General features: G+C 38.3%; 1 protein-coding gene across 2 annotated transcripts in view; it reads right to left on the bottom strand.

Moving 5' to 3' along the window:
- LOC145450815 (polycystin-1-like) overlaps positions 1 to 15,010 on the bottom strand; it is a 72,587-nt gene that overhangs the window by 14,488 nt on the left and 43,089 nt on the right. For both annotated transcript variants that reach the window (XM_080329320.1, XM_080329321.1), the window contains 25 exons: positions 14,569 to 14,727; positions 14,378 to 14,511; positions 14,164 to 14,311; positions 13,472 to 13,569; positions 13,261 to 13,411; positions 12,227 to 12,373; positions 11,611 to 11,836; positions 11,087 to 11,264; positions 9,984 to 10,086; positions 9,767 to 9,904; positions 9,213 to 9,326; positions 8,454 to 8,616; positions 8,266 to 8,389; positions 7,934 to 8,051; positions 7,717 to 7,857; positions 6,890 to 7,085; positions 3,831 to 4,001; positions 3,579 to 3,725; positions 2,945 to 3,116; positions 2,506 to 2,671; positions 2,130 to 2,360; positions 1,723 to 1,848; positions 1,006 to 1,112; positions 793 to 909; positions 317 to 460 (listed from right to left, as the gene is read on the bottom strand). In XM_080329320.1, coding sequence (XP_080185446.1) covers positions 317 to 460; positions 793 to 909; positions 1,006 to 1,112; positions 1,723 to 1,848; positions 2,130 to 2,360; positions 2,506 to 2,671; positions 2,945 to 3,116; positions 3,579 to 3,725; positions 3,831 to 4,001; positions 6,890 to 7,085; positions 7,717 to 7,857; positions 7,934 to 8,051; positions 8,266 to 8,389; positions 8,454 to 8,616; positions 9,213 to 9,326; positions 9,767 to 9,904; positions 9,984 to 10,086; positions 11,087 to 11,264; positions 11,611 to 11,836; positions 12,227 to 12,373; positions 13,261 to 13,411; positions 13,472 to 13,569; positions 14,164 to 14,311; positions 14,378 to 14,511; positions 14,569 to 14,727 — 3,719 coding nt within the window. The remainder of the gene's footprint in view (positions 1 to 316; positions 461 to 792; positions 910 to 1,005; positions 1,113 to 1,722; positions 1,849 to 2,129; positions 2,361 to 2,505; positions 2,672 to 2,944; positions 3,117 to 3,578; positions 3,726 to 3,830; positions 4,002 to 6,889; positions 7,086 to 7,716; positions 7,858 to 7,933; positions 8,052 to 8,265; positions 8,390 to 8,453; positions 8,617 to 9,212; positions 9,327 to 9,766; positions 9,905 to 9,983; positions 10,087 to 11,086; positions 11,265 to 11,610; positions 11,837 to 12,226; positions 12,374 to 13,260; positions 13,412 to 13,471; positions 13,570 to 14,163; positions 14,312 to 14,377; positions 14,512 to 14,568; positions 14,728 to 15,010) is intronic.

Raw genomic sequence — 15,010 nt, 5'->3', positions numbered from 1 at the left:
AAAATACAAAAAATAAGGTTCAGTTCATATCAAATCAGAATTCGTTGTCATAAGCACGGGAATGACAAATGCCAGTACAGCAAGATTGGTTCATTTCGCACTATACAGTTTTCTTGTAGCATTTAAAAAATAACTGAAATTAAATTGGAATTAAAATTAAATTATAGAAATAGTTCACAAATTAGATAAGAATTAAATAACGGGCATTTTGCTCTAATCAGTCTAGTTGTTCAACTCTGCTCCCGTCATCTCGATCATTTTTCGCACAAATTTTGAAATTACAAAAATTCAAATTTATCTTCGGCCGCGTATTTACGTTATAACGAGTTCATCAGCGGGGTCATCGTTTAAAATGTCCCACAAATCGTCAGAATCGTCATCGTCGTTCGGAACAAAATTCGGCGGGCTGACGCTTCCTGCGGTTCTTTGTGAAAATCCGGTTTGCTTGCGTTTGAGTTTTCTGTAAAAAAATATATCGATAACAAATCAATACCAAAATTCTAGGTACAAATAGAGTCTAAATTATTATAGCCGTGTACCTCACCAATAAGCGACAGATATAGTTTATTTTGCGCACCAGTATTCTATAGTAATGTATTAGATGGGTAATGTGGCATATTTTTGTTTTGTGATTCAGTGGATATTTGAAGTTTGCCGAAGGCTAGCAGGTTATTGTAAGGGTTACGAACCAATGTTAGAGATATATATATTTGATATTGCATTGTGTCATAAAGACGGCGTAATTCAACCCGAAGAGTTACACTAGCAAAGCAAATGCAGATAAGGCCTTACTTTACACTTTTCGGAGAATCCACAAAGGATGTTCCTGAAAATTTCTTGGATTTCAGCGATTCGTTCTGGAAATGTAGCGAACCGCTTCTGGACGCGGTGGTACGGTTCGGCCAACCGCTGCAACAATTTTATTTCAAATTTATTTCATCATTTTTTATTACTCAATTTATTTTTTATTGATTTTATTTTAGCACAAAGAGTCCTAATACTCACTCAGGACTTCCGCTAGCCGAAGAACGGTCCTCGCTTGAGATTCCCGAAGACCCGGTAATTCCAGATGTGGACGGACTGTCGGAAAGTTGTATCGTGTCAGACCAGACCTGTGCAAAGACCGAGGGTTATTTCTTGAACCTTGTGGGTTTGGTGGTGGTTATAATTACGATCAGTCAGTAAACAAACCAACCACTTCTACGTTTTCGGAGTATTCGAGTAAGCTTTGCCTACCTGTTATGTTTTGGAGCTGATTACTTAAACTGCAGATTTTGTAACGTCGAAACTAGTAGTTTTGGTATATCTTTGCCAGGGTTGTAACCAAGTCACAAGGTTCCGAGTCACAAGTCAATCTCACTTTTATAGTTTTGACTCAAGTAAAGTCGAGCCAAAGACTTTATGTTCACTGTTCAGTTTTTTGTTCGATCAGGTTTAACCCACTTTTTTCGATTCTGCTCGAGTGATATAGAATGGCCCGCATTCATAATATCGTAGTTTTCCTCAGTTTTAAGAGTTTCTGGCCCTACTTTCCAAGTATCAGTGATAGACCAGTAATGTGGTAACTTTGCTATTCTTCGAAGTTACGATAAAATGTGTGTCTTGGCCGTCCTAGTCGAGTCAATACAAAAAGTGACTCGAGTCGAGTCATTTTACACATTACGAAGCCGTCGATTTACTTTCGAACAGGCAAAAAGAAAATCATGAGTTCAATAGCCATACTTTGGAACCCGATTTTCCTTTCAGGTCGAAGGCTTTCAGTTTTCCAGAACCTTTATGAAGACGAGACCTCTGCGACGACGAAGATTCGTGCGATCTGCTTTTCCCGCTCATCGGCGATTGCGATCTCTGCAATTTGATACGTTACATTTTAGTATGAAAAGAATTACCAGGGCCCGATTACCAGAGGCGGTCAGTAATGATATACTTATAGACTTTCGGAGCACCCAAATGGGTTTTACGTACTTGCAAAACCTTCTCGGGCGATCGTAATTTTAGGCTACTTCTACTTATCAGGTTTTCAAGCAAAACTACTTATCTTTTACATTTCAGATTCTGTAAAGCAGAAATTAGTTTAGGGATAGACATGCATTTTATTTATGAGAGGAATTGCCAAAAACTAGACTCACAGGCTGAAATAGCGATTCTCCGTCCGCTTGTTGATTGTGAAATTCGGCAAGAAACTCGCTGTGCCCCGGCAGCATGCTGCGGTTACGTTTGGACCGCCCGTCGTAATCTTCCTCGTCCGAGTCGGAGAAATCGTCCAGGTATTCACGGCCCCCGCCTTCCAGGATCTCGTCGAGAATCTCAATAGTTTGAGCCGTGCGCGATCTTTCGAGCCAAGGTTTTACAGGCGCGACCTGATCAAGATATTCATCGTTTTATGAAGGAAAATGATCATAGGAAATATTAACGCCTATCGTGACCATTGGTTGCAGGCAATAAGACTGAACCAGTAGTGAGCACTAATAAATGAATGTCACAGCGAAGAAAAAAGCAACCAACTTGGCTTTTTGACTTTTTGAACATGCATATCACGAGTATGCTGGCAGGGAACACCATCAGAGACACGATAGCGCCGACGGCGATATCTTGCCAACGAATGACTCCGACGATCGTGTCTTGCGGTATTGTTTCGCCATCTGGATCGTAACCTTGATACCACATTGCGCTGAAATGGAACAGAAGGTTGGACATTTGAATTTTGGAAGAAACTTCAATTTTTTCAAAAAAAAAATGAGGTCTTCAACTATGTACCAATAAATAAATTCACTCGTCACCTGAATCAGTCGTTATGCTGTTCAGAAATAGTAATGCACCACGTATAGGAGCATAGTAGATAATATCAAAGATGATTAGTACTGAAAAAATGGTTTTATTTACAAAACAAAATATCACCTCAAATTCCGACGTAATGACATGTCAACGTAATTTTAATGTTTACCTGAACACCATGAACAGCAACAGCATTGTGAAACAGCAAGTGACTCGCTGCACTCTCGTGAATCTGCTTCTTGTCGGCCTTTCCACGACCGAGAGCCATAAATGTGCGTCTTCCCATCCGTAAGACAGTTGTGATCCGAATATATTCGAGAAATTGGTCAGCTCTTCTTCAGCTACATTGAGATGGTAAATAATCATTTAATAATAATTTTGACATTTTCATAGACGTAAAGAGCAACTATAGATCACAGTTAAAACTGAATAATATATTCATAGTGAACTTGAATATTTTCGGCTGACAATCATCAGGGGTAATTGTCAGCAACTAGTAGATAATTGGTAAGAACATTGTATATCAATGATTGCATCCCTAATATGATGCCACAGGCAAAAAATTCAAATATTTGACTCAAACAAATGACAAAAGCTCAATGACATGTTATTAAATGATAGCTAATACTATCTAAAAACGATCTACTCTCTGAAAATAATACATTGAGCTTAAGCTTATGTTGCTGACGATGACCCCTGTCGGGATTATTTCAATATGAATATGTAATTCAATATTATATTGAGGTTCTGTACCTCCAAAAGTCTCTACAATTTAAATTCCTGTAGAGAAAAAAGAAACTCACAAGCGACTTCGACCGTTTTTTCCAAGCAAGTTTCATCCTCATCTTCTGGATAGACTTGCAGCCACGAGCTGACGAGAAAGTAATATTTGAATCCAGATTGGATGTCGCGAACCATAATCCTGTCGATGCACCATCCGGGATCGAGGCCTGAAAAGATATTCAAGTTATTATAAAAGATTTTATAAGATGCATAAATACTCGGAAAGCAATAGTTTTGATGTATTGATGTTTGGATTGTAAAACTTTCCATACCTGTGTTGTCATGCCAGATTTTAATTTTGAAAATCTCTCCCAAGTTGATATCGGTGGCGATCTGCATGGTATCAACTGCTCCTCGTTGAAATGCGTCTTTTCGAGCAAGATGTCGGGACCCAGACCGCCCGTCGGCTCCGTACAAACAAATACCGACGTTGGCCGTCGTTCCTGCGATGAAGCGAGAACGTTATAAAAGAGAGAGTATTTTATTTGTCAATCATGCATATCAATTGTGTATTACAGTATTGGGGGAGCATCTTACAAACGGAATTCATTACTGCATTACTATTTATCTTAACTAGAAAAATTTCAGCTTTTGCAAATTAGATTAGACTTGCAACTATAGATTAGGGTGGAGTGAAAAAAAGAAAAATTTGAATTTCAAAAAGTGCCTTTGATATTTGGTCCCAAATCTCAAATGAATTAGTTCTATCATAATTTCAGGTTTCTGCACCCTCTAGTGGACGTGCAATTTCACCGAACGAGCCGAAAATAACTAATTTTGCCATATCTCAATAACCGCTTATGCTAGAAAGCTAGTTTTGGGCTTAAAAGCTGCGGAAGCAACATGTTTCTATCTCACTTCCATAGAACTTTGTCTTGAAAATGTACAGAAAAAAAGTTACAAGCAAATTATTGATTTTTAGACCGCCATTAAAAATGTCGGTTGGGTTTACTAAGTTTTCAATGCCAATTTGCATGTTACAATTTGTACATTGCGGCTTTAACAACAAAATCTTGTTCGGCGGGACCTATCAATTCATTTCTATATGAACCTAGCCCAATTTTGATGAGAATGATTGCAGTTTCATCATATTACATCATCACAAACCTTCATGTCTTGAACTTGGTGAAACGGGTATCTTCCTGTTTAACTATACAACAAACGATGTGCCTAGATTGTTCAAAAAGTGAATCAGTTACAGTAAATCAGCTATATAATTGATATATACGTCTTACCTGTATGTTTTGTTGAATATGATGATTTTCATATCACTTGAGACATTGTTAAACTGTTTATATATTGTACAAGGTGTTGCACTCAACTTTGGAATACTCTGGAACCTTGATAGTCAAGCTCAAGTCTCCCAGTAGGAGTGGTGATAACTCATTTTGAAAGTGTTCTGGTTTCTGGTGTATCTTGAAGTTGATCATAAAATACTCTGGTATATTGGTGTTAAAACTGACTCCTCCACGTATGATATCATAGGCCGCTGGCTGTATGAACAGGTCACTGTAATACACTCTGCTATGTGTGTGAAGTGAACTGATATTGTCTAGTATAAATACGGATTCAGAATTTCATCATGTTCGACTTGTAGCAGATTGATGTTTATCATATATACAAGTAATTGACATAATGTTAACAGGAAAAGATCCAAGACCGTTGTTGCTTGCAAGGGGTTGCACAGTGGAGAAACTTTTCAAAGTGTTGATGGTTTTCCTTCTGGAATACTTCCAACTAAAAGACAGTTAAAGACAGCTGTTTGATCACAACTTGAGTGATCAAAGTTGAGCATATCCTCAATCACTTGTGGTTTAGTTGGGAGTATTCCAGAAGGAAAACCATCAACACCTCGAAAAGTTTCTCCACTGTGCAACTTCTTGCAAGCAACAACAGAGTTGGATCTTTTTTGTTGTTGACCTTATGTCAATTACTTGTACATATGATAAACCACAATCTGCTGTAAGTCGAACATGATGAAATTCTGAATCTGTACTTATACTAGACAATATCAGTTCAATTCACAGACATAGCAGAGTGTATTACAGTGGCCTGTTCTTGTTCATACAGCCAGCGGCCTAAGACACTGCACATGGCGAGTCAGTTTTGAAACCAATATACCAGAGTATTTTATGATCAACTCCAAGATACCCCAGAAAACAGAACACTTCAAAAATGAGTCATCATCACTCCTGGAAGACTCAAGGTTGACTATCCAATTTCTAGAATATTCCAAGATGAGTACAGCTACTTGTACAATATGTATAATATATAAAACAGTTTGATAATGTCTCAAGTGATATGAATACCGTCATGTTCAACAAAACATACAGTTATCAGGTATGTATCAATTGTATAGGTGGATTTACTGTAACTGATTCACTTTTTGAACAATCTATCGTCTGTTGTATAGTTGAACAGGAAGATACCCACGTCACCAAGTCCATGACATAAAGGTTTGTGATGATGTAATGTGATGAAACTTCACTCATTCTCTCTTCCTTGTCAAAATTGGGCTAGGTTAATATAGAGATGAATTGATAGGTCCGGCCGAACAAGATTTTGTTGCTAAAACTGCAATGTACAAATTGCAACATGCAAATTGGCATTGCAAACTTGGTAAAACCAACCGACATTTTTAATGGCGGTCTAAAAATCAATAATTTGCTTGTAACTTTTTTTCTGTACATTTTCAAGATGAAGTTCTATGGAAGTGAGATAGAAACATGTTGCTTCCGCAGCTTTTGAGCCCAAAACTAGCTTTCTAGCATAAGCGGTTATTGAGATACGGCAAAATTAGCTATTTTCGGCTCGTTCAGTGAAATTGCACGGCCACTAGAGGGTGCAGAAGCCTGAAATTATGATAGAAGTGTTTCATTTGAGATTTGGGACCAAATATCAAAGGCACTTTTTGAAATTCAAATTTTTCTTTTTTTCACTCCACCCTACTATAGATATACTCATTTTTTCAAGTTAGACAAGAATTATAATTATAATTAGGTTAGAATTAGAATTACTGAATTCGCGAAAATGTGGGAATTGAATGGATTTCAGTTGATGTTGACTTAAAGCTCATTCTCATAAGATCTCCTGTAGCATTTTCGGGAAAACCATAAATCAGACTAGATTGTGATTAAAATTAGTGCATAATAACATTTCACAAATAAAATTAGCTTACCGGCATTTCTCTTTAATGAGTCTAATTAGACAACTAGAATTATTTAAATTAGAATGAGACTTATCTACTTCTCCAAATCTGAGCTGTAGAGTAGAGAGTTAAAATATTGCAAAAAGAAAAAATATTAAATATTGATAAGACGCATTATCATACCACTTCCTATTCCCGCTGCGGTCTTGATCGTGATCTCGTACTTGAAAGAGCCATTTGGGCCGCACAGCGGTATGATGCTGGCGCGTTTGATGTCTCTCAAATCTAATCGGCGAGCCCAGATGATCCCCACGATGTAGAAGAACATGATGACCACGACCAATATCAGAGCAAATGGATTTTTCGCAAAATCGATATTCTGGAAGAAGTGAAAAAATTTGCCATAATAATAACAATATCAAACAATAAGCAAAATTATTGTTTTTGGTGATGTTGTCGGTAAACTATTTTATTGTGATGCAACAACAAACTTGACGGGTTGGTCTCTGAAACCTTATGGGGAAACAGTGGCGTGTACTAATCGTTTTTTTTTTGGTAAAAATTTCATGCATGTCATCAGACATCAAAAGATATGTCATACATTTGCACAGACATTTCGTGTCAATACCGATAAAGAACAAAAATTTGTGAGCCTGAGTGATACCAAATTCAAAGTATCCAAATTTGAGTGACTTCAGCAAGGCAAAATACATTTCTCTGTATGCACAGCTGTAGATGTATGTATACTAAAGTACGGAGCTTTTCACTAGCACGCCAGTCGCCAATGCTAAATCTCTACACTATGTAGGATCATGGCATTGCAAAATGTAGGTGACTTTGTAAATTGTAATGAGTTCAAATGCGTGCAGTGTCTGCAAATAGAAGTACACTATGCCTATCATGCCCGGGTGCATTCAGCAGCTTCGCACAATAATGAATTTATTACGTTTATAATACCGGTACAGGCTTCACTGCTAGTGAACACAGACAGAAAATCAAAGTGAACTTACCACAATATTGGTGAGATCGACCAGATTGGGTGGATTGATGACGAACGACCCAAAAGACGTAAGATGGTCCGAATAACAAACGGTGACGGAGTATGTCGATTCCGCAGATACGTAAACACCGTCAGTAGCCCACACTTCACTCTATATGGCGGGATTTATACAAAAAAGAATATTATAAACACCTTAACGTGCACAAGTGAACAAATTGTAATCTCACCGAATTTTGATAATACAGACACAAGCTGTAATAGACTCCGATATCAACGTCCAATATTTCGTAATTGAAATAGTTTGAAACGTTCAGGTACACTTGAGGGATAGTAGTGTCGTCCGATCTTAAATCAAAATTCAAGTCCATAGTTGAAAACACTATCTAAACTATAATTTTAGTTGATAAGTCAACTCTAAGTGGCAAGGAGCACATAATTTTGGTACTCGAAAGAGTCATCTCTTAATTCTAGACTCGAATCATTAGAATTAAAGCTCGAGTCAGATTTGAGTACCTGGATCAGTGTGCCCAACTCGAAATATAATCACGTAAAGTAAAACCTGGGATCCAAGAAAAACGTGTAGTGCTGATGATCAACACCGGCTGCCATTTCCGCATCGGTTATTCGTAGTTTCGAAGTAAAATTAGCCGCATTCGGATTGGGAGAATAATCCAAATACACTTCTGTAATGTTACAACAATGAATCAGTTTCAAATTTTCAAAGTCATAGGCTAAATATCATCATACCCATGGCGGGGTTGCTCTCTTGCTTGTTGATATTGTATTTTTTGGTGTAAGTGATCATGATATGGACTCCGGTGTTGTTGTCGCGATTGTTGTTCGTTACTGTGATTCCGAACGTTTGTAAAGGTTGTAGAGGGGTGCTGATCGTGTCAAACGTCAAGCCAGTCTGAAACGTAAACGGAATAAAAAGTGATTTATAATTTAGAAATCAGGGAATATTGTACACTTCATTCACAATTTCAAATCACGATAGATTTGTGGTGTTGACATTACACAATTGCACATGCTTAAGGGATATTTCTAAGTGTGAATTCGTTTCACAAATCACAGATTCTTTCTTCATTTGAATGCTAATTGCAGTAAGGAAGGTAGCAGATTTTGTTAAACTAGGAAGAATTTGATTAGCAAGTCTCAAAAACGGAACTCTATTTCTGATGGTGGTCTTCTGCATGAATTCGTTTCAGGAACCAAATAACTTTCCATGATTTGTAGGCAAATTGAATTAAGAAAAGTACCATATTTGTTCAACTAAGAAAACTGTCGAGATGTTTCAAAAATGGAACTCATTTCGACAACGGTCTTCTGTGTACAATTGATTCACGAATCAAAGAACTATTCACGAGTTAAAGGCAAATCGCAGATAATATGCAGCTTAGCACTACCGGTATCAAACTTTCCCCAATACTCATGGTTATTCAAATTCATATTAGGACACAAGATAACCACTAATATGATCATTGAAAATTATAATCGCCAAATCACCCTCGGTCTGTACAACGATCCAGATGATTCCAAGGTGTTCACGGTATCCTCTGCGTTGAGATATTCCCAAGAACTCTCCGTCATCGCCAGTTTAACGCGACGTTCATCACCCTCCTGCGACAGAATCAATACCAAATTGATACACAAAATATACATACGCCGAAACCAAACGTAGCCAAAGTAGTCTTCATGGGTACTCGAGTAGAAGTTACGCCATAGTAAATTCTCCACACAAACACAAGTAAGTAGATTCAAAAAGTGGATTTAGGCAATGTGCCGCATATATTTAGTAGAAGGTCTAAGGCGGCTACTTTTGATGTTGCACGACTAATTTGACTAATCCCACGACAAATATATGCAATTTTAGAAAATACATTCATCTATCGTGATACAGGGACTATTTCAAGCCATTTTTGTGACAATTTCACTTGAAAAAGTGATGAAAAGTGATGAAAGCTAATCCCCAATCTACTTTTGACTTTGCAGCCTCTAAAATCTAAAAACTGTTGCGTAAAAGTGGAAGTACTAAAAAAAACAAGACATAGGTATCTTACCGTAGAAGACGCCAGGCCCGATATCGGAATAGCCGTGCCGTTTCCGTCGTAAAACTCAATAGTCGGAACACGCGAAGTAATGTTAGCAAAGCCGTTTGCCGCTAACTGATGAGCCGGATATCCGAAAGTATAAGGATTCTATAAAGAAAAGTATATTAGAATTCTATAGTTGTTGGCTATAACCTTTGATGAGCGTGAGCTCAACAACACAACTTGCCTGTTCTTGCACGATCGAAACGATTTGCAACTCCATATCGGGATCCAAGTTGTCGAATATGTGATCCGGTAGCCGCCACGATACGCCGCCTGACACTTGTTGTCTGTTGACAGAAGGCACAAGCCGGTTTATACAGTGGTTCACATGAATCACAAGGGTTCACCACAGGGTTGTAAGTAACCAAGTCACCAGGTTCCGAGACACGAGTCAATCTCACTTTTCTAGTTTTGACTCGAGTCAAGTCGAGTCATTCTCAATTCACCACCGAGTCAAGTCCGAGTCCAAGTCAGATAGTAGAGGGCCGAGTCCGAGTCATAGTGTTTGACTCGAGTCCAAGTCATTACGTTCACTGTTCAGTTTTCAGTTCAATCTGGCTCAATCCACTTCTTTCAACTCTGCTCGGGTGATAAAGAATGGCTCGCATTCATAATATACTAATTTTCTCATTTTCAACAGTTTCTGGCCCTATATTCAAGTATCAGGACTGATAGACGAAATTCTTATCATGTTGTAACTTTACTATTCTTCGACGTTACAATCAAATGTCTGTCTTGGCCATCTTCGTCCCGAGTCATATGACTTGGTTCGAGTCATGCACAATGACTCGATTGCAAGTCGAGTCAATACAAAAATTTACTCGAGTCGAGTCATTTTACGCATTTCAAAAAAATGACTCGAGTCATTACAACCCTGCTTCACTGAGCAAGTCTCCGGGGTTTGACTTGCAGCAAAAATTCACAAAATCTTTTTTGTTTTGTGTGATAACCATGTTTTATTGGTCTTGTTATTTTAACGCTGTTGATTGATGCACGGTTCGTTTTGTGACTAGAAGAAAACTTGGGGTTCGTCGAGGGCTTGCTGATTACAATTGATGATTCACATTGAAATGAACCCGAATATTTTTGGCTGACGCTCGTCAGGGGTAATCGTCAGCAACTAGTAGAGAATTCAAAATAACTGTATATATCGAAGGCGTATCACCAATTATGACATCACATGCAGTATTTTTTGGAATGTGCTCCGCCACATCAAGTGAATACTCGACCGTTGATCGATTATGAAAGCTACATTCAATCACTAACATTAGCTACAAATTCACGTACTTTAGTGCAGTTAGCGGCGTTGTCTTCTTCGTCGATATGCTGATCACTGGCGAGAGAAAAGACATGGCTTCTTCATCTACGACTTTGCTTTGAAGAATGGTGGTGATCAGGGAATAGACGTTGTTGATTAGATTTGTCATGACTCCCTTGCGATATGTCTCATCGAAATTGACACTGGCTGTAATGCATTGTCACAGAAAATAAAAGAAACACCAGGAATATGTACATATGTTATATATATCTACAGGTCAACGAAAAAATCTCAAAAGACATGATATGTTATCGATCAGTTCAAGGTATATCGGCGGCACAGAGTTTGGAAACGCCAGTATTTCAGCTGAATTGGCTCTAGTTTTTGTGATATTGCTTTTTCCGGCATATACCATGCTAGTGACAAACGCTATCCTTCGTTTGGGTGGTCAACAAGGCCTTGGATTAGTTTATATCATCACACATCAAGCACTAATATAAGCTTTTGCTGATACAGCTTACAGTGTCAGTATATCAATAAAAAGTGTACGTACCATTTGGAAATATGGATACGATCTCCGTTTCTGTGGTGGTGTCATACACGGCGTAGTTGACTACGCGCATTAATCCGCCGATAATGTCCAGTACGTCGTTGGTGGCTCTCTGAAAGGAGGCGTGGCCTTCTTTGTTGACAAACTCGGACAGTCGAGCAATCATTTGATTGACGCTGGACTGAACGTAGTCATGGGTCGTCGGGTTCTGCATCTCTGACGGGAATTTCTGTGGAAGTAATAAGATTTGGTAAAATCAAAATGCTGGACAGATGGTATTATTGGTCTGTGGACATAACAGAAATGAGCATGTGGGTTGAATTAGGGTTGGGTCTGGGTTATAGTTAGATTCAGGATTGGTTACCAGTGAGCCTGTATTTGACGAATTTTTAGTTAAAATGTAATGACTACCAATATTATGAAAACGATGAATTAATATTATATTAACTTATTCGAAAATGAATGTTTCACTGAATATGAGCATGAATTGTGCGACACTTTGTGCATTCGTCACTTCGTATATGTATCAGGGTTAGGATAGGTCAGGATTAGCAGCCGCCAAGTGCCAAGTTCAACACGCCAAATCACTAGAGTTAATAAAGCATTTCGGAATACTTACGACGCATTGTTCTAACACTGAAGCCACTTGTTGAACTTCTTTCAATGTGGTGGTGCTGATTTCGGATACCGTCTGAGTCACCATCTCGCGAACCAACACGGACTCCGTGTATGTAGTCGTGGAGACCCCGGCACCGACTGTTGATTCCTATAACGAGATATGAACTTGTTACGTCCTTGCATAATGTATGCAATACATTCTGCTATTCTGAATGGTAGAATTCAGAGACGGTTTGTAACAAGGTTGTAACTGAGTCACAAGTCAATCTCACTTTTATAGTTTTGACTCGAGTCATTTGCAATTCACCACCGAGTCAAGTCTGAGTTCAAGTCAGTGAGTGGAGGGTCGAGTCCGAGTCATTGTGTTGTGACTCGAGTCCGAGTCCAAGTCATTATGTTCAGTTTGAGTTCAATCCGGTGCAACCCACTTTTTCAACTATGCCCGAGTGATATAGAATGGCTCGATTCATAATATAGTAATTTCACCAGTCTAATAGTTTCTGGCTCCATTTTTCCAAATATCCGGATTGAGAGACGAAATACCAATTATGTGGTGACTTCACTATTCTTGAGAGTTACAATGAAACGTCTGTCTTGGCCGTCCTAGTCTCGAGACATATGACTTGGTTCGAGTCATGCACAATGACTGAAGTACAAGTCAAGCCAATACACAAATTGACTCGAGTCGAATAATTTTACGCATTTGGAAAAATGACTCGAGTCAAGTCGAGTCACCAATTGAGTAATTGTGTTACTTTTACTTGTACTTGAGTAACAACACTGGCTACTTTAATCATCTCTGGTTATAAATACGATAGCAAAATGCGAATTACGAAGAGTCACAGATTTTGTTTTTACGAATTTGACTACCCTTGGTAGAATTTCGATATCCTGAAAACTCAATTGGTGAATGCGTGTGTGGCCAAGAATCAGTTTGCAATGATGGTGAAATCATCTATGATTGAAAAAGGATGAATTCATCCTTTTAGGGTACGGAACTTCAGAATTATCCAGGTAAACAGCTGTAAAACTCACGGAATTCAGTAGAGTAATCACAGCTGCTGAGAAATCCAGTATTGGCTGCGGGTCATTCAGCCTGACGATGGTGTTCAGGTCGTTGTTCACTTTTCCAAGGAGCCAGGAGACGGCCGTGCCACCGATAGCACTCTGCATGACCGTTACGTACCTGATGCATAACGGTATGCGATACAGTAACTGCAAAGCTGAGTTAATTGAAATAACATACTCATTAAGCGCTAGAGTTGAAGTCCCGAGCTGATCTTCCACAAATATCTTGATGTTGACCACGTAGTTGTACTCTTGGTTGCCGAGAGGTAAATAACTCTGCGAATGAAACAAAGTTTCGAATAAACTATCATATTCAACTGGCATTTAAAGTCAAGTAAGAATTATAACCATAAAACCATGCAATAGTGATCACAATATTGTGTATGTGAATGTGATAGAGATAGAACAAATTCATTTATCATTGTAAAGAATTCAAATATGGAATCCAATTTTTACATCACACCAAAAGATTGGATGCAGTACACGAAATCCAGTTCATGAAAGAATACTTCTATACAACGAACATTAGTAAGGATATAGGAATATTATATAATTACAGTGATGAGACCGCAGAGACCGGGAGATTGTGGAGTCTACTGCAACTATTAGGAGAAATTGATTATATTTTGTGTACATCGAAGATATAATAGTGAATTGTGAATATGGAGTAATAGTAATAGTAATATATAAATAGTCGGTTCGTGGTACAGAACTTGAAGACAACATCCATTGTAGCTAAACATTCATTACAATCGAATATAATATAAATTTTTAAACAAATTCAAACATTCTGCCAAATTTCCAGTTGCAAAATCAATTTCCTATCTTTAAATCGGAAATATCTCTTGTAAAAGCTTCCAAATTCTGTACCTCAGAGCTTTCTTTGGTCCCGCGATATAAAATGAACGCATCGTTCAAATCCTCGGTATCTGCATTTGTACTTCTATACGCGATAATCGTATATACAAGAGGAGAAGCTGTATCTGCAGCATCATCTTGCCAATTATCGCACGAAAATCTGTGAGAACACAACGGTTATTAAAGGTATCGTTCCACAAAGTATCATTTGTTAAGCAATACTCACGATACTAGCGTTTCCAGGACATACACGACACCCCCCTGACCGTTATTGTAAGTCATTTGACATGTTCCATTCAAAGGAGGCATATTGGGTGGCAATTCAAGTTTGGAGTACCCTTCCATTCCGTTGACGTTGATCTGTAAGATTTCACATAGAGAATTTTGTGATAAATTTGGTGAAACTACGATATTTACTCTGAGTTTGAATTCGTATGCGTGAGAGTTTTCCAAGGAACCTTCTTTTACAACGAGGTATCGTGATTGGTCGCCGGTTGTTGTTGTGACGAGATCGATCGGGAAATTCGTGAGCGAGCCGTCTGCTTCTATTTTCTGAATTTCCCACTGATACGATACCTGTACAGGTGTGTGTGTAAGTAATTTTAAGTCAATCAAGTTACAATATGATTGGTGATATTGCTCAGAAATATCAACAATATAAAAATTGCCCGAGTTGATAGTGCATGGCGATAATCTAGAATTACACTTATGCAAATAAATTATGAGATTAATTTACGTAAGAAGATTGAGATTTTTCATAAAAGCATAAAGTATGAGCACGATATTATCAGCATCACGTTGGATGGGGAGGTTATTGAGTCAAATTGAGCAATCAGTCCGAAGGACTACATGGGAAGTC

This window comes from Botryllus schlosseri, chromosome 11 (genome assembly GCF_051294905.1).
Source record: "Botryllus schlosseri isolate E-star chromosome 11, Bs_hap1, whole genome shotgun sequence".
Lineage (NCBI taxonomy): Eukaryota > Metazoa > Chordata > Ascidiacea > Stolidobranchia > Styelidae > Botryllus > Botryllus schlosseri.
This window is presented reverse-complemented; position numbering and strand designations above follow the sequence as displayed.